Consider the following 27,446-nt stretch of genomic DNA (forward strand, 5'->3'; position numbering starts at 1 on the left):
ACAAGAAAAACTTATTAATCTGTAATCATCGCGAACAATGAAATGAGTTTTAAGAATATCTTCCGCCGTATTCAAGTATCTAGTTCTTATACATTATTTTTACTTTTAGCTAACCATATTTGAAATTTATTTATTATGTTACAAGCATCAATAGCGAAAACAAAATGAATGTAAATTTGTAAGTAAAAACTGAAAATACCAACAAAATTATACGATCTATATGGAACAACGGAGCAATAAAGTATAGACACAACAACACTATCGAACTATTGTTGACAAGTCCTATGAATAAAACAAGACGTCTGATGTAAAACTACATGTAAACGAAAGAAAAAATACAATGCAAACCATAAATTTCAAAATTTGGTAAATAAATTTACGCGGTTGTCATGGTATTCTGTACGAGCTTATCATTTATTATTGATAAGATATTCGATTCGCGTGTTATCATATTATTTGATTATTATCAACATGCATCCCGGCGTTTCATTAGTTTTGAACTCACTATTCAATATATTATTAAATAAAACTTATAGTTATGTTTTTCATTTACATTTATTTTGTACAGTTAACTAAGTATAACTCGAGATAGTTGGTGTATTATTCATAACATGCATCTTAAATCCAAATTTTCTTTTTTTGTAGATACCAATGTAATCTAAAAGACTAACCGATTATTTGACATGGAAATCCAAAATATTATCGATTTGATGTCCACGATTACCTCAACTCAATCTGGTGAGCTTTTACTGTTAATTATTTTCAATTGATTTATAGCTTATTAAAAAATAATATGTATTACATACTTTAATAATAAATATGCAGTAGATAAACTGTTTATGCTGGTGGATATCGCGAGACCAAAGTAAATTGCAGTATTAACTGTACTACTCATTCAATTAATTATACTGAAAAAAAAAACCATTAAATTTGAACCTACTTCATTGCAAAAATAATTATATAAGTGTTTTTTATATAGTTCAGAAGGATATTCTAAACAAATGTAGTATGAGGAGTCTGTTTATTAAAAATTTCTAACTTGAAATTGTTGTTGCAACAGTAAACTAATAATAATTATAACTATAATTAGTTAAAATATTAAAATAATTTATAATTTTATCAAAAATGTAAATATGAATAAAAAGTTCTAAAGAAACGTAATTTTAATTGTTTTTATTAAATGTTACTTATCTTCATTTCTGTGTATATGATAAAAATATAGTTTTACTAATACTCCCTCTTTATCCATATTATCCAATACAACTATTCATTACATTTTTATCATTATTAATGATATATACTCTATTTATAATGAATAAGTTCATTATGTATAATGTCTTTACATACATGGTTGCAGTAAGAACATAAATTATAAAACGCTATTATGTATTATTAAATGATAAATAAATAAATTAACATGAATTTTATGGTTATTAATATTATTATTTCATTTATAATCTGTTAACATTTTAGGTGATCCGTTTTGTGATTTTAAAAGAGATTATTCTGAACATAACATTAATGAAAAAAATCAAAGTCTCAGGTAATGTATTGATTTTTATTAAAATAGTTTTTATTTTATGATGAGACATTGTTTTTTTCAGATTTCTTAATGTTCAAAAAGCAATTAGACTATTGTCTGAGTTAAAAGAATGCTTGTTAAAGCGTCCTGATAAAATTTCTGAAGATATAACTTTAAGTGCCAATCATTGTACTATAATTTCAAAGTGCTTAAGCTTTGTTGTCACTTATGGTTTTACTACATGTCTTATACCAAGTATATGGAAATCATTTGAAAATGACCAAAAGCATATCCAATTTACCCAAAAAATTTCATCTGATAAAGTAATGATAATTATTTATTATTTTAATTATTATAACTCATTATGTACCTATATTATATATTTGAGTTACTGTTAAAAATTGAATAATCCATAATTAATACTATGTAAGTTATCAATAGGATTAGTGATTAACCTTTTTTTCAAAAATCATAACTATAATAATATTTTTATCAATATTTAACTCAGTTTGAAAACAACAATTAAGATAATTAAAATAACTTATTAATAATTATTAATACCATACAAGATTTTAAATAAATTTATAATTACTTATATTTATTTAAAGATAGGTATGTTAAGTTTTACATATTAATTGTAGATTGCGTACGTTTGTACTTTTTGACAACACAATTGTGTATGAAATTGTATACAATAATGACAAATTTATTAATTTTAACATATAATAAAACTAAAAACTCAACTATACATTTTACTAGTACATTACATTGAGTACTAATTAGTAATTAATATTTACTTATCATACATTAGTTATAATTAATAACTTATATGGTCCCTAATTAAGGTATACATAATAAGATAGTATTCAATTAGAAATTCTTTATGCGTTAATATTGCCACAAGTACCATTATGTAAAAATTTAAAAAAAAAATTTCAAAGAATGGCCATTACTGAAACTTTACTTATCTGGACTACTTTATTATATAAGGGTATAAGTATAAAGTCAAAGTCTTATGGTTTTTATTTTTTTTAAACATTTTAAATAAATTATGAGTATTTTTAGATATTCATATTTTATAAACTTATAATACAGTTTTAACTTAGCTATTAAAATAAATAATATTCTAATATAATAGGTAATAACATAAAATTGGATGAAAATGTAAATTTGCTATGTTTGTAAGATAAACGCAACACATGTCACTATGACACGTTTCAATACTATGTAAAACTTATTGGACTTAAAATAAATATTTCTTAAATTTTGTATGATTTAAGTAATATTTTTCACTTTTACTAAGTGAAGTATATGTTAGATAATAGTATAAAGTATAAAAAAATGTATTTCTTTGCTCAATTATATTTATATTAGATATCTATGCTTAAAATTATATTTGATATAAATTACTAGTTAAAAAAATAACTAATTTATTGTTTGTTTCAGGCATATAAAGAACTAAAGCTTTATGTGAATTCGTGGTTTGATTTGATAAAAGAGCCTACATTAAAAAGACTTATATTAGTAAAACATATAAATGTTTTACTAGCAGGATTGTGTCAATTATCTTTGCTACCCATTGCAAAGCCTGGTACAGAAATTGCTGCAGAAAGTAGTATAGATGAATTAAAATATGAGCATTGATAATTGAGCAGAATAAGTTTAAAAACATTCTCAAAAATCTTATTTTAATAGATAGAGATCCTTTATTTATTCGAGAAATAATATTTGTTCTTGGTCGTAAGGTACTTACTTACTATAATAATAATTATAAATCTCCCTGATGCTTTTGATAATTTACTATTATATACACTCATAATATGCTTAAAAGTCAAATTAACATAAAAATTCGACTAGAGCTAATAAATAATTTTCTTACCTTTAAGTTTGATAATATGTATAACATTGACTATAATATAAAAAATATCATAAAATGGATTCTACTAAAGACAAATTTTCTATACTGTACGTTAGTAAGATATAGATTACATATCTAAGTCTAAAAAGTCAATGTGTACATTATTATTAACATAAAAATTTTAAGTATGTAGCAAATAATAATTGAGAATCAGCAATAGATTTAATTGATTTTTTATAACAAGAAAAATAGAAGAGAGGATATTTGTAGTATTTTACCTTAGTTATTTAATGTAATTCTAGAAGGGCTTTAAATTATGATTAACATTATTTAAAAGTGCATTGTAACTATAAATAATTATTATTTTCAGAATTGCCAAAAACATATAAAGCTCGGACTTGGAGAATTATTTTCAGATTTGTTGATACAGTCGAATGGAATTCAAACATTTTTAAGAGTGGCATGTGATTTAATTTCTGAAACTTCTCAAAACTTTAACCAACATGGTTTGCAAGAATGGTCAACTTTAATCCATAATTATTACCTAAAATCAAAACCAAAGTATACTAATTATATTGTACCTCAGGTAAATAATAGTTGAAAATTAATCATACCTAACCTAACCTATATTTTTGTGAAATATTAAGTATCATAGAGATATTTAAATGTATTTTATTTGAATACAATTTAAAAATATCTGTTCTTTAAAAAGCATAATTTTTTATACAACTTTTTATAGTATTTAAGTATTCCATCTTTGTATTACATTATTCTTATATATTGTATCAAAATATTTTAGATATGGGAGTTATTAAGATCCAACACAAATTTCCATCAACTTCAATTTCGTAGCATTGCTGTTTTTTGCATTCATTTAATGTCAAAAGAAAATTATAATGATTTTCTAGCATTTTATATAAGCCCAATTGAACAGTTAATGAAAATAAGTAAAATTCAAAATGTGTCAAGGTGTATTGAAGATTTACATTCTCTTTTTTATTTATTCCGGAATGAAATTTGGTCTTTAAGTCCAAAATTATTGACACATGTTGCTGCAATTATATATAATGTGTATACAGCTACTGCTAATGGTGTATACTATTTGAAATCTAAACTAGAAGATTTAGTTTTCTTAATATTAACATATTTTTCTAGTTCTAAAGATCATTTAAAACTGATTATATTTTCTCCATACCAAATTTCTGTAAATTATGATGATGGTGGAAATATACAAATAAAATATGCTGAAAAAGAACACCAGTTAAATTTAGAAAGTCATGTTGATTTGATTTTAAACTTAATTGACAAGCGTGCAGACTCAAAATTGATGAAAACAGTATTTATAACTTTTCTTGATATGTACACAGATGTATCGTCAAAGGAATATTCTATTATGGAAAAATTATTTATTGTTAAAGCAATTCATCATTTAATTGAAAAAGATGATGTGCAGAAATCAATATCTACTGATCCAGAAATAGTTTTAGATTTCATTAAGTCAATACTAAAAGTTATAAGCGAAAACAATGTAATTGATATCGAAGTTCTTTCTATAGCATTGATGGTACTTGGATGTGTACTAGAAAATGCCAAAAAAAATAGTCAGTTTGACTGTTTAATAAACTACCTCACAAAAATTTCTGAAAATATAAAAGATGCCACGTTTAAAGATTTAATTTTAGAAACGCAAGAGAAAATTAAACAAGCTCATAATATTAGTTCAAAACAACCAGCAGTTGTTCAACGTACAATTGATGATGTGTTATTTGATACTAGGGACCCATTATTACCTTGTAGATCTCACGCATTAATTGAATTAAAAAAAATTATAGAATCTGGAGACAAAATGGTTTCTACAAAGAAAACAGAAATATTAATCGTGATTCAAGTATAATATTTAGTTAAAAAATAACAGTATTAGTAACAATGTTTTTATTATAATATGTAATATTGTTCTTAGGAAAACTTGAAAAATACTGATTCATATTTGTATTTAAGTGCCATATTCACTTTGTCTTCTTTGTGTTCATATTTTCCAAATGACATTCTCCCTATACTTTGTGAAGAGTACAGTATGCCAATAAATTATAACCATTCACCGGAAACCAGATTAAAAATTGGCGAAGTCTTAATGAAAACTGTAAAATTGTTAAGTATGTATGAACATTTAGGTTAATTAATTATGTATACAGATTAAAAGTTAAAACATTAATAATTTGAAATTCTAGATGAGACTATTCCTTTGTATAAAAATCGATTACTAAACACTTTTATGGCTGGTGTCAGAGACTATGATCATTTAGTCAGAGCATCAAGTCTTTCGAATCTGGCTGACATTTGTCGACTCTTGCGTTACAATCTTGGATCAATTGTTGCTGAAATTGTAAACTGTGCAGATTACGTTCTGCGATATGATCCAGCAACTGAACCTCGTAGAGCAGCTGTTTTATTATTACAAATGATCATTCAAGGAGGTGATTCAGAACTACTCGAAGTAAGTTACTATTATTGTTAGTAAAGTAAATATAATATTATAAATAAAATGTATATTATTATACTTTTTATATTGTTAATAATTTGTAAAATATTTAAACCAGAGTTTGATAATTTTTTGCATATTATCACTCATGTTCATACTAAGTATGGGTTAGTCCATACCACCAATGACTCAAAATAAATTTGATCAAAGATTAAACATTATTAGACAATAAAACATTACAAAACTATACAAATTAGACTTTTGTGACAAAATATATTTGAGATAGTGCTTAATATTGTGGGAAGTATAAGTCTTCAACTATAATTTGATATAATTTTTATGATTTGCAATCACTATTATAAATGCTGAATAAAATAATTGTTATAATAATCTATACAAGATATAAATTAGTACTATATTTGCCACTAACCGAGTGAATAAAAAAATAAAAATAAATTATTTTCCGTACTAATGTGTGACCTTCTATATGCCATCATGTGACTTTCTGCAAACTACAGTTTGGGAACTTCTGGTTTAAATAATATTATGTTTCTCCTTTTATCTCCTTTTGAATTCGAATATTTTGTTTTTCTACTTAATTTTGATACTTGTACTTTAACCTCCACTAAAAAGATTTTAAAGTATTAACTTATATGTATAATAAGTATTAATTTGATTCAATATTCACAGATTTTGACAGATAGTATAAAAGATATCTATCATATGCTCAAGTTCCAATATCAATGCGACAAAGATGAAACTATCAAACTACACGCTCAAGTGGCAATAGAGAGATTGAATGATATAATGAAATCTTTATTTTTGGAACCAAAATAAATAATATAATTCATTTTTTACAATAAATAATGTATAATTTCAGATTGGTATTTATTTAATTTCTACTAAGCTCAATAATATTATTTTTTTAATTTAATAATGCATTATTTGAATTTAGAAATTGCTTTATTTGCAATACACTACAGTGTACATTTTATGCTTATAAACTATTTATTATGTATAATTATTGTTTAGTATTATTTGAAATTTCAAAAATGTTTACCATTGGCCCATTTTTGGTTACAATTAGTGATCACCAATTTTACTAGTAAAGTTTAAAATTTAGCATAACTAATAAAATTTACCACACATGCAATATATTTGATTTAAGTACAAATTGTATTTTACATCACTTATTGTTTTCTGGATATCAGATATTTGTAATAAAATTATCAATAAACAAAGGGAACAATTCACATTTTCTCTCATATATTTTAAAAGTTCTCATGTTACCAAAATTAACCAGCAGACCACTGTTTTATACAATTTTAATTCAATATAAAATTATTAAATAAAAAACTTAAACTATGAAAAAACGTGTCATACAAATTGATATTTTTTAATGTAAGCACATTATCTTAAAGAATATTATCAAAATACATATTTAGTTAAAATTAATTATTAATTTAATATTATACCTACACTGAGTATTGTACCTTTTAACCATATTATGTTATGCCAAATCTAGATATTAGCTATAGCTTATAACATTAAAATATTTTTAATTTCTATAAGTTGCATATTTGTTTTAAACGTTTTTACAATATTACTAACAATTATGAAGAATTAAATAGAAACAGTAATACATTAAAATTCTACTTAGTTAACAACATAAAATAACATTATATTACAACTCATACTCCATGGAAACTACAGTGGAGAACTGTAGAGTAAGTTAATAATGATAATAATATAAATAAAAAAAAAAATCTAACTATAATTTTTAATCTCAGTGAAATTATGGATTTTGATGAATATATAACATAATTTTTTATAAGAAAGTACATTTATATTACTTCAGTAGTTCGTTTTCTTATGTTTTTAATCACTACTATGAATTCTCATATGGTTAATTAATCTTAATTTTACATTAAAGGCTTTATTACAGATATCATATTTATGAGGTTTCAACTGAGTATGCTTAGTCATGTAAATACATCACACTTCTAAGATTTGGATTTAAAATGAATATTCATAATGTGCTTCTTCATATTACATTTATGAATAAATTTTTTAGAACAAATATCACATTTAAAACCTTTTTCTCTGGTATGTACCATTTTATGCTTATTCAAACACGAAGAAGTAACAAATGCTTCATTACAAACATCACACTTGTAAGGTTTGGATTTAAAATGAACATTCATAATGTGCTTCTTCATATTACATTTATAAATAAATGTTTTAGAACAAATATCACATTTAAAATGTTTTTCTCCAGTATGCATCATTTTATGCTTATTCAAACATGAAGAAGTAACAAATGCTTTATTACAAACATCACATTTGTAAGGTTTTTCACCTGTATGTGTTCTTGTATGCAATTTTAAACCCGATGCCAGAGAAAATTCTTTACCACATACTTTGCATTTAAAAGGTTTTTCTCCTGTATGTATCACTTTATGCGTACTCAAATATGAAGAAGCAACAAATGCTTTGTTACATACATCACAACTGTAAGGCTTTTTTCCAGTATGGATTCTTCTGTTATGAATTATTAATGCAGAAGATCTTGCAAATCTATAATCACATTTTTCGCATTTAAAAGGTTTTTCTCCAGTATGAATTCTCATGTGTCGATTTAAAGTAATAGATATAGTAAATGATTTATTACAAACATCACACTTGTATGGTTTTTCACCTGTATGTGTTCTTGTATGCAATTTTAAACCCGCTGCCAGAATAAATTCTTTATCACATACTCCGCATTTAAAAGGTTTTTCTCCTGTATGTTTTATTTTATGCGCATTAAAATTTGAAGAAGAAACAAATCCTTTATTACATACACCACAATAGTAAGGCTTTATTCCGGTATGAAATCTGTTATGAATTATTAATGCAGAAGATGTTGCAGATCTATAATCACATATTTCGCATTCAAAAGGTTTTTCACCTGTATGCGTTCTTGTATGAACTTTTAAATTCACTGCCTGAGAAAATACTTTATTACATATTTTGCATTTAAAAGGTTTTTCTCCAGTATGAGTCCTCATATGAGTTTTCAAATGATTTTTTCTAGTAAACGTTTTATTACAAATTTTACAATCCATACATTTGTCTATAGTATTTGAATAACTTTGAGAAATTATACTTTCAAATTTACAACCGTCAATATAATCTTCCTCGATTTTTATTTCAGTCTCCTTTATACTTGCTTTTTCTCCGGTTTCACATCCAGTCCTATAAAATAACATAATTTTATTTTTTTTAAAAGATAAGTGGTTATAATATTCATGTGTTTTTTTTTCTAATACAAAACTAGGGAGCTAAGGGGGTTATTACTTAACCCACCCAAAGATGTTTTAAGTTCTTATGTAAGTTTTTAATTTTTAGCCCTTCTATTGGTAAAAAATTTAAATCCTTGCAAAAAAGAACTATCATGATGGGTTCAATAAGTAAAATAATTCATAATCAGTTAAACTTCTGGAAACCTAAGATTATTCTTTTAAAAATACAATTCATTAAAATACGGTTTTAGAGCACGTTCTTTAAGAATGAAGGATAACAAGATCAATCTTTTATCTGATTCAAAAATAAAAGTTAAAAATTTTAAGAACTATTTTAAAAAAACTACTATATAATATCATCAAAACAATCACAACCTACCTTACAATAAAAATAATAATAATCATAAGAGATAATGTAAAACTCGGATTTACAAAACCAAGTTTAGAAAAAAATTGAAGAAATCGTAAACACATTAATAAATTATAATATACCTGGTGAGATTAACAACTGAAATTTTTTAATGCTAAGAGGGAAAAAAATCTTATATAATATACAGCTCCTCATTACAGAAGTGAACAAATTGAGAACCTAAGAAATTTAGTTTCTTTAGTTAGTTCAACCTTGCTTATTGTGCTAAATAAATGTTTATATGCAACTATTTGTACCAGGGTATTTTTGTTTAGTATCTTTTAAATATTAAATTAGAATCATTTTTAATGAACAATTTTGATGTGCATATAAAAATGGTTAGGTATAGAGTAAAATATTTTTATATGATTGAAAGCGTCTGGACAATTTGTAAATTATTGTAATTTATTTAAAAATATTGATAACTATAGTAATGCATATTATATTATAATTTTTTATTTATAAAGAGATATAATATATTTTATAAATTACAAAATAAATAATTTTTTTTTTTAATGTTATCAAAATCAAAATAGTATCATTAAGTTTCTTATTATATTATGATACAAATAACTATTCTTACCCAATTTGTAATAATTGATTATCATTATAATCGTCAGCAGTTGGAATATATTCCTGTTTAATTACTATATCAGATGGTTGATTCATTTGGTTATCACATCTAGTAAGTAGAATTATTAACACTTTTTGGCTGTTTAATATATAATCATACCTAAAATAAATTGCAAAAAAAAAATAAATTATTTATTATTATATAGGTAACTACAGTTTAACAAGATGCAATGTACAAACTAAATAATACACATATTATAAATTATAAGAATACCAATTGTTAGAACATTTTTAGAAAATTAAGTTCTTTAAAAACAAAACTAGTGTTGAATTTATAATTTGTAATTTTACATTAATAATGTATTTGTTTACTTAGAATTTACTGTGGAATCAACTAACGGCGTTTTCGACTCCATATTAAATTATTGTGTTTCACTTAAGCGGATATAAAACAGAAAACAAAAAACAAATAACACACTAAACAGTGAACAGACTCGAACAGCGACCGAATATTTTCATAGATAATAAAGATAGGTTAGGTTAGGTCTTTGTTATCTATGAATGATTATGCTGTTTTCAGTGATAATATTTATCATACTTATCAATAGTTTATCTTAGTTCATGGTTTATACTGTAGCAGCTGATATGAAGACGACGCTGCGACGCGTCAGTCATCGCTTCTAAAAAACCAGCTTACCGACGATATCGCATGCGTAGGATGCGTTGGATACCCGCGCTTGGCGGCAGCCGTCTAGCCAGACACGGATTCAAAATTTCAAAATGATTTGAATTTATTATTATGTTTACTTGTGATTCATCAGATGAATCTATCGTTCCAGAACTCTTATGCATTTGGTGTAAACATTTACAATTTTTTAATGTTCACACTGCGGAATTGAAATTAACAGTCTCTAAACGTCATGTGTACCAATCTTATTTAAACATTTATTTAAAAAATAGTGTGCAAGCACTGAGATAGATAAGAATATACTGGAGCGCGGACTTGCCTATGCTCGTATGTTACGAAAAACGGGCCGACGTATTTTTCGTTACCCCCACTCCTGTATGGCAAGAAATTGAACTGCCATACCAATAACATTGAAAAACTACACAATTTAACTTGACACAACTCTGGGATAAATGGTCGTATTACGTTAACTTTGGTATCAAAATTTTTGTTTTTATGTGTACTTCAAACTTGTATTTACAAAAAATAAAAATAAAATCTCTGAACATTTTTATTTATTTTTGTAATAACTCAGGTTTTTTGAGTGGGAATCTAGATATTAAAATTAGGGTTTTAAATTTTAATTGGATACTAATTTATATTTTATTACAATAGTTATAGAACCTATTAATTGCAATAAACAGCATGATTTTAAATTAAAAAATTAAAAATATATTTATCAAGACCATCTACATTACATTAAAAATATAATAATTAGATAATATATTATTCACCTATGGAATTGAATAGATTTTAATTTACTTTCCTTGTTCCAACTCTTTGTACATCTAAAGGCCGAACATGACAAAACCATTTTTATATGGAAATTAATTTAAAGTCTCAATTACCTTATATAATTAATAAAATGTAAAACATGTTATTAGTAAATACACAAAACAAAAATAGTGAATACTATGCATGAGATAAGTGTAGGTATTAGATTTTCTAATAGTAGTCTAATATTTCTAATAGTTAGCCACAACATCAGAAAACAATGCCTTTATTATGATAATTATTTTTATTTATTTCTATTATATATATATATATATATTATATATATCAAAGCTAGGCCTCAATAAGTACCTAACCAATTAGTACGTCTAGAACTAAACAAGTAACAAATACTACAGTAACAATACTATAAAAATAAAAAACAATATATACAATTTTTTTCCAATTTTTAAACTATAATAAATATAATTTAAATGCATTTTAAATATAGTGCATTTCTTACACGGTAGATAAAATTATAAAATAATATGTTGGTAAATTCCTAAGCATGATATTGTTTTATAAGCTCATATAATTAACTTATAAATTAAAAATTCATATTTATTAAAAAATTAAAATGTTTTAAGTGTAATTATATAATTGTATAAAAATTAAAAAATTATTATATATTGATCATAAATGTCAAATTATTATAGGTATAAATTCGTAAATATTTTTGTATGTGTTCTATAAATCAAATTTAGATCTCAGCTTTATATAAGTACCTATATAGAAATTATTCAGCAGGTGTGTGTGTGTGACTCAAATGCTCATTTAAACGTTCGTCTTTTAATAATTTTTAAATTACTGAAGTTTATAATTTAAAATGCGACGTTTTATGCTGTATTTATTAATGTATCAAATATCAATATAAATAAGAATTGTTATTATTTATAGCTATAGCTGCCATAAAAGTTAAACAAGAAATAAAAATAAAGCTTTATCGTCAAATGATACACCCGGCCAAATATTTTCGGAGGTAATCGGGAATCTAGATGTAGATGTTTTAGCTGAATAACCCAAGGAAGAATATTTAAAACGTAATATTAGATATCACCGAAGTTTTCATGATCCGAACGAACCTCAAAATATCCTAATAATCAAAGAGATTGTTATTGATGGTATAAATTTTTTTTTTAATTATCCTATTTAGAAAATAAAATCCTATACTTCATAAATTATATCTATTTTATTACAGGTGAATGGGCATTATTGAATAATAATAGACTATTATTGAGGGATAATGGTCTAGAAGCATTTAGAAGGATAATTATATTTATAATTATTTTTAATACTTTATTTAATTATTTATTTATACGATGTTTCCACAAACAAATTTTATGTCGTGTACAGTTGTAAGTTCCTAAGTAAATCTTTAATTGATTGTATGTTTACATTTTGTTCATTTTATGTTATTAGCAATTTAATTTTCTATTAATAATACCATTTAATTAAAAAATGTATTAAAATAATCATTAAATCCAAAAAATATACCTACATTTAAAATACAAAACCAAAAAATATTCGAAAAAATGCATAATTACAATAATATTATTTGATTCAGTAGAACATGAATCAAATGTATATCCAGGTCAGCATTAAGTTGAATAAATAAAAAAAAATATGCGATTTCATAAACATCAGTGCTTTATTCATAACTATCATATTATTTTCATATGAGAGTTACGGTCAAAATAGTTATATAGTTTATATTGTATATTACATAAAGTAATTTTGTCTTCTCTAAAATAAGACACTGATTGACTTTAATTGGTGAAGTTAGGTTAGGTTTCCGTTATCAAAATCGAAACTGAGCCAGCCTGCTCCCCATAAGTGATCATAGGTTAATCCACAACATTATAGTCACGACAATCACGTTTTTTGGTTTTAAATTTAAATTGTTTGACTATATGGTGTATACTCTATTCACTTACTTTAATAATTTTTAATATAGATTAAATATATTGTGAATTATAATGTCTTTCCAAAACCAAAACGCAAGAGGTATTACATAACTATTTTCATATATTATTTTAAAACTGTACATGAATAATACATGTAAATATATAATATTCTAATTTTCTTTTAGGTATTCAAAATCGAAAGATACTCGAAGACTTGGAACTAAAGAAACAGATATTATTAAAAACTGGTGCTATTCCAACTCCACCAACAGTTTCTCATCCTACAACTCAGGTATGACAATGTAGTTTCAGTTCAAGTTGAGAAACAATCATATTATAACATACATAACATATTTCTTATACTATGTAATTTAGTTATAAATGTTTGTGTATTTGTTTAAAACCTATTTTTGAGCTAAGGTATTACCTATTGGTTTATAATATAATAACAATAATATTTATATTATACTTAAATTTTCAGTTTTATTTATTATAAATCCTGGGAAACAATTTGCCATACTTGGTTATATTTTAGTAAAATTTTATAATAATATAGTGTATGGTAAAATTGTTTTATAAATATCAAACATTATTAAAAAATCATTGTATACGTTATTATTTTTTGTGTGTGTTATTTTTTAATTAAATGGTCCATGTTATTTATGAGTGCTATGATATCAGAAATTCTTAAAAGTATAACCTAGTTACCAAACAAAATATAAACTGAATGTAATTAACTAACTATGTAATACCTTATCGATTTTAAATATTTTTAAATGTATACAATTAACACTAATTATAATATCTCAATTTAAAAAAGATAGATATCTAAGAATACAACCTGTAAGTTCTAAATATTGTAACTTATGTACATAAAAAACAAATTTTCATATTTTAAAAATAGAATCTGTTAAGTCAGTTCATAAATTTAAAATTTAAATAAAATTGTTATAGAACCATCCTTAATTAAAGAGATATCATAATTTAGCAATAAACAAATCAAATGAATAAATTTGAATATGTCATGCAAAAGTGTTTACAAAAGTCATGTTAGAAGGTATTTGGTGAGGAGATAATCTTGTAATTGTCTTAAATCTCACTTTAAACTGTATTTGACAACCAAATATTGTTGGCTCATGGTAATTTTTGTCCCTGATTCTTAAAATAATAAAAAAAAAATTTTATATTGCAATAAAAATGTTTATCTAATGTTAGCAATGTTTTTAGGGAACATCTGAATGTCACTTTCAACGTGCCCAAACATTACAATCTACAGGATTCTTCATCAACACAGATTCAGCTTTTGGAAATTCTCTTCTTCCTGTCCTACCTCGATTTGAAAAATAATACTAAATCATGGCGGCAACAACTGAAGCTAAAGCGTCTATACCATATACTTGAAGATTTGAAAATCCAAAAATTAAACAAGAACAATACACTACTCGTACATCAACCAATATTGCTGCTTGTAATTTACATATAGCTCAATTTTTGTATGGAGATTACTAATAAATAAACTTCTATAGATGTAAAAGTCAATTCAAAACGTTTTGCATTACTGTACCTAGACGATAATCTTTAATGTAGTTTTGTGTAAGTTACATTCAATTTAAAAGAAAAGAACAATGTGTCTAGCTAATGCATGTAACATATAAAAATTTAAATTGATATAATATAGATTTATATTTTTAATATACAATTTAAAAATAAACAAAATATCTCTAATACTAAAACAACACATATTTAAATATTCATAACTTCTTTTAACTTGAGTTAAATAATTTTATATAACTCTGCAAGTGTCAACATTTTCAGATATTTTTTTTAATCCAAATTATTGTAACTATTGATTAATATTCTAATTTATAAAATATATTTATGGGTTTAAAATTATGAGTATTGTGTAGACTTACACATTTTAGTGTATTAAACTTTTTTAAACGTTTTAGTGTTTTAAAAATAAACATTTGGTATTTAGTATTTACATTTTACCCAGTTTATTATATGAAGATTTAAATTCTTATTAATTAATAACTGGTTTATGCAACATTATTTTATTTTGAACGATACAATATGGACATGTGCCCAATATACTATTAATAAATTTAGAAAATTATACATTTGCAAAAGGCAGTTTAATAAAGAATATCATTTCTCATTTCAATTATATTCTGAATCCGATGGGTATTGCTTCATTTCTTTAAGATAAAAACTATAATATAATAATAGCTAAACAAAAATTGCATAGGATTAATACATAATTATGTTATAGCAGTATATTTACACATAATCTTATATAAAAAAAATGTTTTTCAATGTTTAAAAATATCTCCTATTAACATATTTTTTACAAACTATATTTTATATGGTTAAAATTAACATATTATTTTAATGGCAAATGTTTTAAATGTGTAAAATAAATTATGACTTTATTATTAGCAAATTAAAAGTTATAACAGTATATTTACACATTATCTTATACAAAAATAATGTTTTTTCAATTTTTAGAAATCTCCAATAAATATATTTTTTCCAAACTATATTTTATGTGGTTAAAATTAACATCTTATTTTAATAGCAAATGTTTCAAATGTGTAGGATGAATTGTGATTTTTTTATTAACAAAATAAAAAGTTTTACGGTGTATTAACACATAATCCTATGACAAAATTTTTATTTTTCAATTTTTTAAAATCTCCTATTAACATACGTTTTCCAAACCATATTTTATGTGGTTAAAATTAATATCTTATTTTAATTGCAAATGTTTCAAATGTGTAATATAAATTATGACTTTCTTATTAGCACAATAAAAAGTATAACAGTGTATCTACAAATAATCCTAGGAAAAAAATTTTATTATTTCAATTTTTTATATTCTAATATTTACATATTTTTTCCAAACTATATTTTATGTGGTTAAAATTAACATCTCATTTTAATTGCTAATGTTTCAAATGTGTAAGATGAATTGTGACTTTTTTATTAGCAAAATAAAAAATAGAACGGTGTATCTACAAATAATCCTAGGAAAAAATTTTTACTATTTCAATTTTTTAAAATCTCCTATTAACATATTTTTTCCAAAATATATTTTATATGGTTAAAATTAACATATTATTTTAATGGCATATGTTTCAAATGTGTAAAATAAATTATGACTTTATTATTAGCAAATTAAAAGTTATAACAGTATATTTACACATAATCTTATACAAAAATAATGTTTTTCAATTTTTAGAAATCTCCAATAAACATATTTTTTCCAAACTATATTTTATGTGGTTAAAATTAACATCTCATTTTAATTGCAAATGATTCAAATGTGTAGGATGAATTGTGATTTTTTTATTAACAAAATAAAAAGTTTTACGGTGTATCTACAAATAATCCTATAAAAAAATTTGTATTTTTGGAATTTTTAGAACTCTTCTATTAACATATTGTATCCAAACTATATTTTATGTGGTTAAAGATAACATCTTATTTTAATAGCAAATGATTCAAATGTGTAGGATGAATTGTGATTTTTTTATTAACAAAATAAAAAGTTTTATGGTGTATTAACACATAATCTTATACAAAAATAATGTTTTTTCAATTTTTAGAAATCTCCAATAAACATATTTTTTCCCAACTATATTTTATGTGGTTAAAATTAACATCTTATTTTAATAGCAAATGTTTCAAATGTGTAGGATGAATTGTGATTTTTTTATTAACAAAATAAAAAGTTTTACGGTGTATTAACACATAATCCTATGACAAAATTTTTATTTTTCAATTTTTTTAAATCTCCTATTAACATACGTTTTCCAAACCATATTTTATGTGGTTAAAATTAATATCTTATTTTAATTGCAAATGTTTCAAATGTGTAATATAAATTATGACTTTCTTATTAGCACAATAAAAAATAGAACGGTGTATTTACACATAATCCTATGAATAAATTTTTATTTTTGCAATTTTTTAAAATCTCCTATTAACATATTTTTTCCAGGCTATATTTTATGTGGTTAAAATTAACATCTTATTTTAATAGCAAATGTTTCAAATATGTAGGATGAATTGTGACATTTTTATTAACAAAATAAAAAGTTTTATGGTGTATTAACACATAATCTTATACAAAAATAATGTTTTTTCAATTTTTAGAAATCTCCAATAAACATATTTTTTCCCAACTATATTTTATGTGGTTAAAATTAACATCTTATTTTAATAGCAAATGTTTCAAATGTGTAGGATGAATTGTGATTTTTTTATTAACAAAATAAAAAGTTTTACGGTGTATTAACACATAATCCTATGACAAAATTTTTATTTTTCAATTTTTTAAAATCTCCTATTAACATACGTTTTCCAAACCATATTTTATGTGGTTAAAATTAACATCTTATTTTTATAGCAAATGTTTCAAATATGTAGGATGAATTGTGACTTTTTTATTAACAAAATAAAAAGTATAACAGTGTATCTACAAGTAATCCTAGGAAAAAAATTTTATTATTTCAATTTTTTATATTCTAATATTTACATATTTTATCCAGACTATATTTTATGTGGTTAAAATTAACATTTTATTTTAATAGCAAATGTTTCAAATGTGTAAAATTAATTATGACTTTTTTATTAACAAAATAAAAAATATAACATTGTATTAACACATAATCTTATACAAAAATAATGTTTTTCAATTTTTAAAAATCTTATATTAACATATTTATTTTTAAATTATATTATATGTGGTCTCCATTGTTATGTTATTGTAATGGATAATGTTTCAAATGTGTAAGATTAATAGTGAGTTTTTTATTAGCAGAATAATGCGTTAAACACTATATTTACATATAATTTTGATCAATTATAAGCATATTAATTTTTCAAATGACTTTTCTCCACATTTTATGTATAAGGTAATATCATCCACCATTGCTGTTACACTCTGAATCCAGTGGATACTGCATCAATTGTTTGAGTTTAATACTGTGTTGTATATTTATAGCTAAACAAAAATTAAAATAGGATTAATACAAAATTATGAATTAGCAATTTATTTTTTAAAAATATCCTATCAACATAATTATTTTTAAATTATATTATATATGGTCTCTATTAACATGTTATTCTAATGGGAAATATTTCAAATGTGTAAGATGAAAAGTGAGTTTTTTATTAGCAGAATAATGCGTTAAACACTATATTTACATATAATTTTGATCAATTATAAGCATATTAATTTTTCAAATGACTTTTCTCCACATTTTATGTATAAGGTAATATCATCCATTATTGCTATTACTCTCTGAGTCCAGTGGATATTGCATCAATTGTTTGAGATTAATACTGTGTTGTATAGTTAAAGCTAAACAAAAATTAAAATTGGATTAATACAAAATTATGAATTAGCAATTTTTAAAAATCTCCAATCAACATAATTGTTATTATCTTGTATTATATTTAGTCTCCATTAACATTTTATTTTAATGGCAAATAATTCAAATGTGTGAGTTGAATATCTACTTTTGTATTAGCAAAATAAGAGTTGTAGCAGCATACTTACACATAATTTTGATTAATAATAAGGATATTCAATTTTATTATGACTCATCTTAACATATTAAGTTTAAGGTAATATCATTTCTCATTGCCAGTATATTCTGAATCCAATGGCAATTGCTTCAATTGTGTTAGATGAATACCGAGTTTTTTATTAGCTAAGGATAACAGTTTATTTACACATAATTTGAAAATAAAATTGGATCACTTCATTCTTTCACCTCTTATTCACAATATCCATGCACAGTTCCTCAAATGTCATTATTATTTTACGCCAATAAAGGTTATAATATACCTACTCACCAATTTTTATTTTTTTAACACGTTCAATTGTTCAACGTAACGTTGACATCATAAACATTGCCCTGGTCACAACTCACAGATAATGACTAAAGTTTTCACTTTGACATTTCAGAGCATATATATATATGTAGTTCTGTGTTTTTATGTAGAATGTCGGTGAGATATGTAGGAACATTTTGAAAATTATTGTGAGCTTTATGTACTGTCTCAAGAATCGTAGAATATAATTATTAAAATATTAGACTTGATGGTAGGTATTTATTTTAAATAATAATATTTATCTGTTATTATCAATATCATTTATCAGTTTATCACTAAATTATTTTGTTTTGCAACGATGTTTATGTCAAATAAAAGATACATAATAATATTATCTAAATAATAAATATTATATTGTTTACGCGTTATGTCATGAATTTAATAGGTACTCCGCTAGATGCGATTCCTGATGGAGTATAATAATTTTTAATATTTATCAGTGGCAGTGGTGCAATTATCGGGAGTGTTGGGTGTGCAATTCACAGGGTCCCCTAGATTAAATCTCATATACGATACTATATACTATAATCTGTATTATACACATATTATATTATATTTGTTTCAATATAATAAATTATAATGTCTCAACTGTTTTGAATTTAGTGAATTTTTCGAATTACGAGTTCCTACTTATGTGAGAAACCAGTGCACCGTATAACAGTGTACAATAATAAGTATAGCGGTATTAATGACTTCGCTGCCGTAAAAACAAGAACAGTTATTTTTACGTTTGATTATTAAAAAAAAAAAAAAATTAACTCATTATTATTATCTATGACATGTGAGAAAACAATCTTTTTTAGTTATAATGAGGTATGACTGTTTTTCATTTTTACTAGCACTTAAGGGCCCCAGTCAGAAAATTTTCACATAGGCCCCTTATTATCTATGGTCACGCCACTGATCAGCGATTCCCAACCCATGGGCCGCGGCCCACTAATATATAATATTATTTTATTGAACAATAAACTAATGTCAAATAACAATATTACAGTAAATTGCAACTATTGCAATTTAAATTTTGCAAAGTTTTAGTAATATTAGGTGACGAAAGACATGTTAACGGTGGTTAATGGATTATTTCCGTTTTTATCACATCGTAACAAATTGAGATACACATCACCAACATCAGATTACGGATACGGTTTTAACTTTTAGAATCCAATACTTCATACCGTAGGGATACAGTAAACATCAATATTGATCAATACAAACAGTATGAGTTGTATGACTTGTATGTGTGTATAATAATATATTAGCATAGGTATTTGTTTTAAATGAATTACGATCATAACGTTTTTGTTTTTCAATCGCAAACAAATTAATTGATCAGCATTTATACACACCACGTATTCTACCAACTACCGTTGCCACATCTTAATGTTAACGTTTTGTTGATTCGTATAAAATACACAGTTCTAAACAATAGTAAACGAAAGAATTATGGCACCCAATACGTCGACAGCTACACGTCGTCTGAAACAAGACTATTTACGACTTAAAAATGATCCAGTGCCACATTTAATCGCTGAGCCAAATCCGTCTAACATATTGGAATGGTATGTCAGCAGGAGTTCATAATTATCCACCTAATCATTTAATGAATTGTGTGTTTCATTCAGGTATTATGTAGTAAGTGGACCTGACGATTCGCCATATGCTGGTGGTCATTATTTGGGAAGGTTAGTTTTCCCAGAAGAATTTCCATTTAAGCCACCCAGCATTTACATGATCACTACTAATGGCAGGTTCAAAACAAACACTCGTCTGTGTTTGTCTATAAGTGATTACCATCCAGACACATGGAACCCAGCATGGAGCGTATCTACTGTACTCACTGGATTGCTTAGCTTTATGGTAATTACATAAAGGTCCTCACATACTGCAGCAGTAGAAGTAAAATTGTAAAATATAGTATTTAACATATAATATAACTTGGTAAACAAAAATACAATTTTACTGTTACTGATGTGTGTGGACCTTAAATTATTTACAAAAAAATAAAAGAACATATTATTTATATCTTATTACATATTATTTTATTAATGTGCCTAGCTGGAAAATCAAAGAACATTTGGTAGTTTAGATATGACTGATTACGAGAGGCGGCAATTGGCTGATCAAAGCTTAGAGTCAATTGTACGAGACGAACATTTTTGTGAACTATTTCCTGAACTTAACACGGTAATAATTACAAATATTCTATTAAGTCTCGTCTTACAAGCTCTAGTGTTAAAATATACATTGTTTAGGTTCATACACTCTTCACCATTAAGTGTTTTTCGTCTCTCATATGAAATTATGTACTCAAACAATGTAAACTGATGCACATGTGGTTGTAAGACAGACTTTAGTATGTTATTATTACTAATTTTTATTGGTTACTTATAGAAAATACAAAAAGAAATTGAGAAACGAAATTTGGCTAAAGCTAAAGAAGAGCAGTCATCAATTGTGGATGGTAGCCAACTTGAAAACAATGTTCTTCACCCTGTTGTTAGCAATATTCTTATGGTAGTCGGCTTTGCACTTTTCATTTACTTGGTCAGATATGTTCTGTCTAACATGAAAATTGAGTGAAATTTCCTACTCATTCTCCTTATTTATAAAAAATTAAATTAATTTTAAGTTTTAAATAAAATATGAGTTTTAGTCATATGGATAAATATAATTTAATCACACATTGAAAATTACTGGTTACAACAATTATTTATTTAAATTATTGATAGAATGAACAACAGTTTTAATCCTAAATTTTTTTTTATCATCTAAGATTTTGAAATTAACTAAGGTATTAAACAATATAACTTGTTTTTTCTTTTATATTAGATAGTATATATATATATATATAAATACAATTATTGCAAAGTTCTACTTAGTAATCTTAAAATTGTATTTGGTCTATTGATTTATTTTACTGTAATATTTTGCAGTTGGTCTGATAATGTTGTATAAACACAATTCACAATAAATTAAAAATAATAATAAATTACATAAATCTTTTTTATTTAAATAATTTTAGCTACTTCCTTTATACTGTATGCATTTTTTTTTTATTTTAACTCCTATTAGTTCTATTCCTTTCTTGCTACTAATATATCAAATATTGTTAATTAATAATTTATAAGTACTAGAAAAATATATTCAATTATTTAATATATTATTATATTATATATATATAAATAAATAATTATATAATAAAAAAATAAAAAAATAAATATTGTATTTTTTTTTTTTTTTTTGTATGGTTGATAGTCCAGGAGTAGGCTCCAAAGACCTAGTTTCGGACGCCTATTTGGCAGAATTTCTTATTGGGCATCTGTAGGATTCTGCTATGCTTCGTATGGGGATGGAAACCTCTCTCTCCAGACACTGTGGCTGCCGATGAGAAGTACCACCCGAAACCGAGGTTTGAACCGGCTACAATATGCATTGCAACTGAAGCCTTAATCCGCTCTATTAGTCCTTATTATGATGTAAATCAAATATTGTAAGTTCACTTTTATTATATAGGTACTCGTACAATTATTTAGTGTCCTGTAAAGATTTATCTGCTTAAATAATGTAGTTATCATATAATAATCCTATTTTTTTTATTATTATTATTATTAGACACAAGGATTACAATTTATAATTTTTCTTATAATTTTATTTTATTGCGTCAATATCCCAATTTTTTACAATATTACATTTTAAAAAATTGTGTGTCTCACGAGTTAAAAAAAATATCCAACACTATCTCTGTCAGTAGTTTTTTTATAGATTGGAACTCTTTGTATAGGTACCATGCTATTGCTACGTGATCTGATATCCTATAATGATATGTAGTAATGTAGTATTGTAGTTATTTAAAATGTTCGACCTAAAAAAACAGAATAAGAATAAGAAAAAAATTGAGCATGGTTGGGAAAAAACCAAATGCCATCCGTGTCCGTGTATGATAATAAAATAAGGGCAAAGTACTATAATAGGCCTTATAATCAACAAAGAAAAGAATATTATTTATAAAAAACTAATTAAACTATAAAAATATGTTTTGAAATATTTTTACCATTTATTTATTTCACCTCTAATTTACATCATCCATTGACGGTTGTTCATATGTGGTCCGCTACAATATCATCTAGGTAAATCAACACAAATTTACTAACTAATTCATGGCATAGTAGTACGACAAATCCAAATTGCCAATAATTATAATAATATACCTAGGTAGTAGATATTGATTTTTAACACGTTCAAACGCAACAGTCGACATCGTAAACATCACACTCGTTGCAGCTGATGACTATAATTTTCTCTTGGACAGTTCATAGTTTTGACTGGTGAATGGCAATGAAATAAATAGAAACATTTTGAAAATTACCTTTTGTGGGCGTTAAGTACTGCATCGAGAATCTTAGAATATAATTATTAATAAATTATTAGTTACCTACAGTTTTAGTGGTGGTATTTATTTAAAATAATAATAAAATTAATATTTATTTTATCTGTTATTGTCAATATCATTATCAGTTTATCACTAAATTATTTTCATGACAAAAATCTATTATGTCGTGCATATTATACATATTTATAGCGTTTTCCACCTGACTGCACTAGCTGCACTAGTGCACTTTTTTATGTTTCACCAGCTATTCCAGTGTGCACTAAATTACTAATTTTATGTTCCATGTTACTGCACTACGCGATTTTTTTGCACTCGGTGCAGTGATAGTTGCACGAGCTCCTGGAGCTCGTGCGCCTTATCATTATCACGAAATGTACTGATATGGCAGCATTGATATTTAATAAAAATGATAAACGAATATTATTGTACCAGGTATGGGTATAACGTTTTATAAAGAAAAATATAGATCATTTTATTAATTATTAATATTATAAGTTTTTCGAAGTTCGAACTCAATATGGATAGGCATACTATTGTAAAAATCATGGATTACCTTTCTTCTAGTGACAGTGATGACGATGATGAAATTATAAAGTATTTTATGTCCAGAAAACAAAGAATAATACCAAAAATTAAAAATTATATTTTGGACATAGTTCATGTTTATACAGATAAACAAGTTAGTTCTTTATTATATACAATGTGTCCCGGGGCGAAGTGACCAGCCGCCGTTGTATGAAAGTATACCTAAAATGACGAAGAAATAACCTTTAAAGTGGGGGTCTAACTCTTTTTTTTTTTGAGTTATGGGCAATTTAAGTTTTTTTAAACCAAACAAAAACTACCACGGATTTTTTTATGTTTCTCCGAAACTTTTCAACATTTTAACATAATTTTTTTTTTGTTTTAAAGCTATTTAATTGTCCTTTCAACCAACATACGCAATTAAACCAAACTTATGTAAATAATTATTATTAAATTGAAAAAATTAAATTTTTTTATCAAAAGTTGGAATTTTTAAAAATAAATCTCGTATTACTCAAAATAATTCAATATTTAGTATGGGTTATTTTGGTTGTGTATTATTCTACAGAATAATACCTTGAATACCTTATAAGTTTGGTTTTCATATCTTTCATAATCGCAGAGTTATACGCAGCTAAACATTACAGGTCTTTTGTGATTTTAATTATTGGCAATTTATTTTATGGTAATTTTAGGTGATATAAATAATGTAAGAAGTCAATTTTTTTTAAAAATAAAGTAGTTTAATAATAATAATAATTAAATAACAAGGAAATAAATGTTATGTTTATTTGATTAATTAATAAGATTTTCAAAGTGTTCCCCACCTAACTGCAAACAAGCTTGAGCTCTAAATGAAACACTTTGTGTAGTCCTTTGTATTTCAGCATGATTTTGTCGTATTTCTTCTGCTGCTATTGCCCCTAATGAGTTTATGCCTAAGTTATACTTGATGTTTAGAAAAATTATAAATTGCCAATAATTAAAATCACAAAAGACCTGCAATGTTTAGCTGCGTATAACTCTGCGATTATGAAAGATATGAAAACCAAACTTATAAGGTATTCAAGGTATTATTCTGTAGAATAATACACAACCAAAATAACCCATACTCAGTATTTCTAAAATGTATAATAAAACATACCCATTGAATACTTTAGTTGTAGGCTAATACATAACCAAATAAAAGAGAATAATATGACAACTCAAAACTTTTGATTTACCTTTCAGGAATTGTCACTTTTATTTTGGAATTTTTAATAGTATCCATGCTTAACTTTACAGATCCATCATCTAAACAGTTTTTTAAAAAGTCAAGCACTGTTTCCAAACAATCTTTTGGACCTATAAAATAAAATAAAATAAAATAAAATTCTTTAAAGAATTTGAATTAATAGTAAATTTATAGTTGTTACTATTAATACAAATATTTACTATGGATAAATAAATCGTGAATTGTCCACAATGTAGTATTTTAAAGTTTCAAACATCTACATTTCACTTAACAGTCAACATAATTGTCTTGAACTTTAATTTTTTGTTATGATATGTAACTAAAGCTACATTTAAGGGGATGCTAAGACTATATGTATAGGTACTTGTCTCACTAGTCACTATCTACTCACTAACCACATATAGGTAGGTTTTATTTTTTATAAAAACGTCAAATAAAAAAAAAAATCTTACATAAAATAAAAAAATCCCTCTTTTGTCGCATTATTTTTATTGTTTTATAACAGTGACCAGGGGGTGCTGAATTGGAGATTGGGGAATGCTAAAGTAGGTATATAGTTGCGCCTATGCCGGACTAATAATTTATGAGTATAAAATACTTACCAGTTTGCTGAAAATAATTTATGGCTGATTCATCAACCACAAAAAAAAAGGGTTTATTACCGATCGTTATTTTTAAATTATATTCCGACATCATATATTATAATATATAAATTCGTTTAACAATTTGTAAAAATAAATTAAAAATTGTAATGGTTTTGTTTAAATTTGTAATGAATTATTATTTCATTTGTATTATCTGTATAATAATAATAATAACAGCCATTGATATAAATTCTATTTTAAGAGAAATTAAATGATAAACAATTTGTATGTTTCATCTGCACTTGCACCAGCCTGCACTAGAACGATTATCAGTGAACTGTACCAGTGCCACCTTGGTGCGACAGTGCGGTTAGGTGGAAAACGCTATTAGTATTTACCTATCAGCTAATGCCGGGTTGCATGAACGTTCGTCGTTCGCTAGGTATCCCTGGATTTGTACATTCTCTCTAATAACAGTTTTTTATAGCATTGATTACTGCATTTTCAAAGTCCACATTAATTATTTGTGCCCGGAAACAAATTTCTTTCGGCACATTTGTTTATTATGATTTGAAGCATTTCTTCGTAATTAGATTCTGTTTTTTTTTTTTAAGTAAAATAAAAGCGGCAGTTATAAAAACACTACCTATTTATTTTAACATGATTATCCCTGTGTTTTTGGTACATGTCATCAGACGTGTTGTGATAACGTGTGGTTCAGAATAGTCCAATTCAGATTGTAATATTCCTAGACATTTCAATACATTTGATTTCACGCAGCGCCATGACATTTTTTTGATACCTATATATTTTACAGTATACATGTGCCCTCTAAATATGGCTTTTAAACCACCTTTGTTCGATCTCATTACTTCCATTTATTGATTTTTAATGCATTTATAAACTGCACTTCACTACGTTAACACGAAAACCGAACGACGTCGACCGTCGACGACGATGAAGATAATAATGACGTATTATAGATTTATTTATAACGATAACTGAATTTAAAAAACAGACTCTAAATATTGGTAGGTACTAGGTAGTAATTTAAGTAGTATACTAGTAAAGGTACAGCCACAGCTTATGTCTGTATAGCTACGATGTAACAAAATTTAATAATTAATAATCCGATAAAATCATTATCGTCACTCACATTTGTCTTGTCGATGATTTAAACGATAAGATACTTAATATTATGCCTTGGCGTCTCGTGAAATTTTCAGGTTGAAATACAATATTACTTTTATATATTATTACATTTTACTTTTATCGTTGGTGA

At 25.0% G+C, this 27,446-nt stretch overlaps 4 protein-coding genes and 2 long non-coding RNA genes across 11 annotated transcripts; 3 read left to right on the forward strand and 3 right to left on the reverse strand.

Moving 5' to 3' along the window:
• The first annotated feature begins 483 nt into the window (after positions 1-483).
• LOC114121851 (uncharacterized) lies at positions 484-6,738 on the forward strand. The gene is given in 10 exon segments (XM_027984339.2): positions 484-738; positions 1,474-1,543; positions 1,605-1,845; positions 2,969-3,158; positions 3,161-3,267; positions 3,751-3,966; positions 4,180-5,268; positions 5,341-5,533; positions 5,609-5,874; positions 6,550-6,738. Coding segments are annotated over 10 exon segments (2,574 nt in total). The 5' UTR covers positions 484-683; the 3' UTR covers positions 6,697-6,738.
• Positions 6,739-6,747: 9 nt separating this feature from the next.
• On the reverse strand, positions 6,748-10,636 carry LOC114121860 (zinc finger protein 664-like). 2 transcript variants are annotated; one of them, XM_027984345.2, is made up of 3 exons: positions 10,498-10,636; positions 10,136-10,285; positions 6,748-9,096 (listed from the first exon to the last, which is right to left on the reverse strand). In XM_027984345.2, exons 1-3 carry the CDS (start codon positions 10,539-10,541, stop codon positions 7,863-7,865), a joined length of 1,428 nt encoding a protein of 475 aa, XP_027840146.1. In that variant the 5' UTR covers positions 10,542-10,636; the 3' UTR covers positions 6,748-7,862. The 2 variants fall into 2 exon arrangements, with proteins under 2 accessions (XP_027840146.1, XP_027840147.1); XM_027984346.2 differs by having other exon boundaries at positions 10,400-10,609.
• Positions 10,637-13,376: 2,740 nt separating this feature from the next.
• On the forward strand, positions 13,377-15,066 carry LOC114121862 (SOSS complex subunit C homolog B-like). The gene is made up of 3 exons (XM_027984348.2): positions 13,377-13,627; positions 13,713-13,819; positions 14,755-15,066. Exons 1-3 carry the CDS (start codon positions 13,600-13,602, stop codon positions 14,872-14,874), a joined length of 255 nt encoding a protein of 84 aa, XP_027840149.1. The 5' UTR covers positions 13,377-13,599; the 3' UTR covers positions 14,875-15,066.
• Positions 15,067-18,256: 3,190 nt separating this feature from the next.
• LOC126551740 (uncharacterized) lies at positions 18,257-19,660 on the reverse strand. Of its 3 annotated transcripts, XR_007605642.1 has the most exons (4): positions 19,393-19,660; positions 19,094-19,247; positions 18,739-18,895; positions 18,257-18,535 (listed from the first exon to the last, which is right to left on the reverse strand). It is a non-coding gene; the product is annotated as an uncharacterized LOC126551740 (long non-coding RNA). The 3 variants fall into 3 exon arrangements; XR_007605641.1 differs by lacking the exon at positions 19,094-19,247; XR_007605640.1 differs by having other exon boundaries at positions 19,094-19,660.
• A 750-nt stretch (positions 19,661-20,410) lies between these two features.
• Positions 20,411-22,200, forward strand: LOC114121861 (ubiquitin-conjugating enzyme E2 J2-like). The gene is made up of 4 exons (XM_027984347.2): positions 20,411-20,990; positions 21,054-21,288; positions 21,487-21,615; positions 21,823-22,200. Exons 1-4 carry the CDS (start codon positions 20,875-20,877, stop codon positions 22,009-22,011), a joined length of 669 nt encoding a protein of 222 aa, XP_027840148.1. The 5' UTR covers positions 20,411-20,874; the 3' UTR covers positions 22,012-22,200.
• A 413-nt stretch (positions 22,201-22,613) lies between these two features.
• LOC126551820 (uncharacterized) lies at positions 22,614-26,895 on the reverse strand. 3 transcript variants are annotated; one of them, XR_007605706.1, is made up of 4 exons: positions 26,563-26,895; positions 23,640-23,829; positions 23,483-23,554; positions 22,632-23,293 (listed from the first exon to the last, which is right to left on the reverse strand). It is a non-coding gene; the product is annotated as an uncharacterized LOC126551820 (long non-coding RNA). The 3 variants fall into 3 exon arrangements; XR_007605705.1 differs by lacking the exon at positions 26,563-26,895 and having other exon boundaries at positions 22,614-23,293; positions 23,640-23,923; XR_007605707.1 differs by lacking the exon at positions 26,563-26,895 and having other exon boundaries at positions 22,618-22,968; positions 23,640-23,925.
• Positions 26,896-27,446: the final 551 nt, after the last annotated feature.

The sequence above is a fragment of the Aphis gossypii genome, chromosome X (genome assembly GCF_020184175.1).
Source record: "Aphis gossypii isolate Hap1 chromosome X, ASM2018417v2, whole genome shotgun sequence".
Classification (NCBI taxonomy): domain Eukaryota; kingdom Metazoa; phylum Arthropoda; class Insecta; order Hemiptera; family Aphididae; genus Aphis; species Aphis gossypii.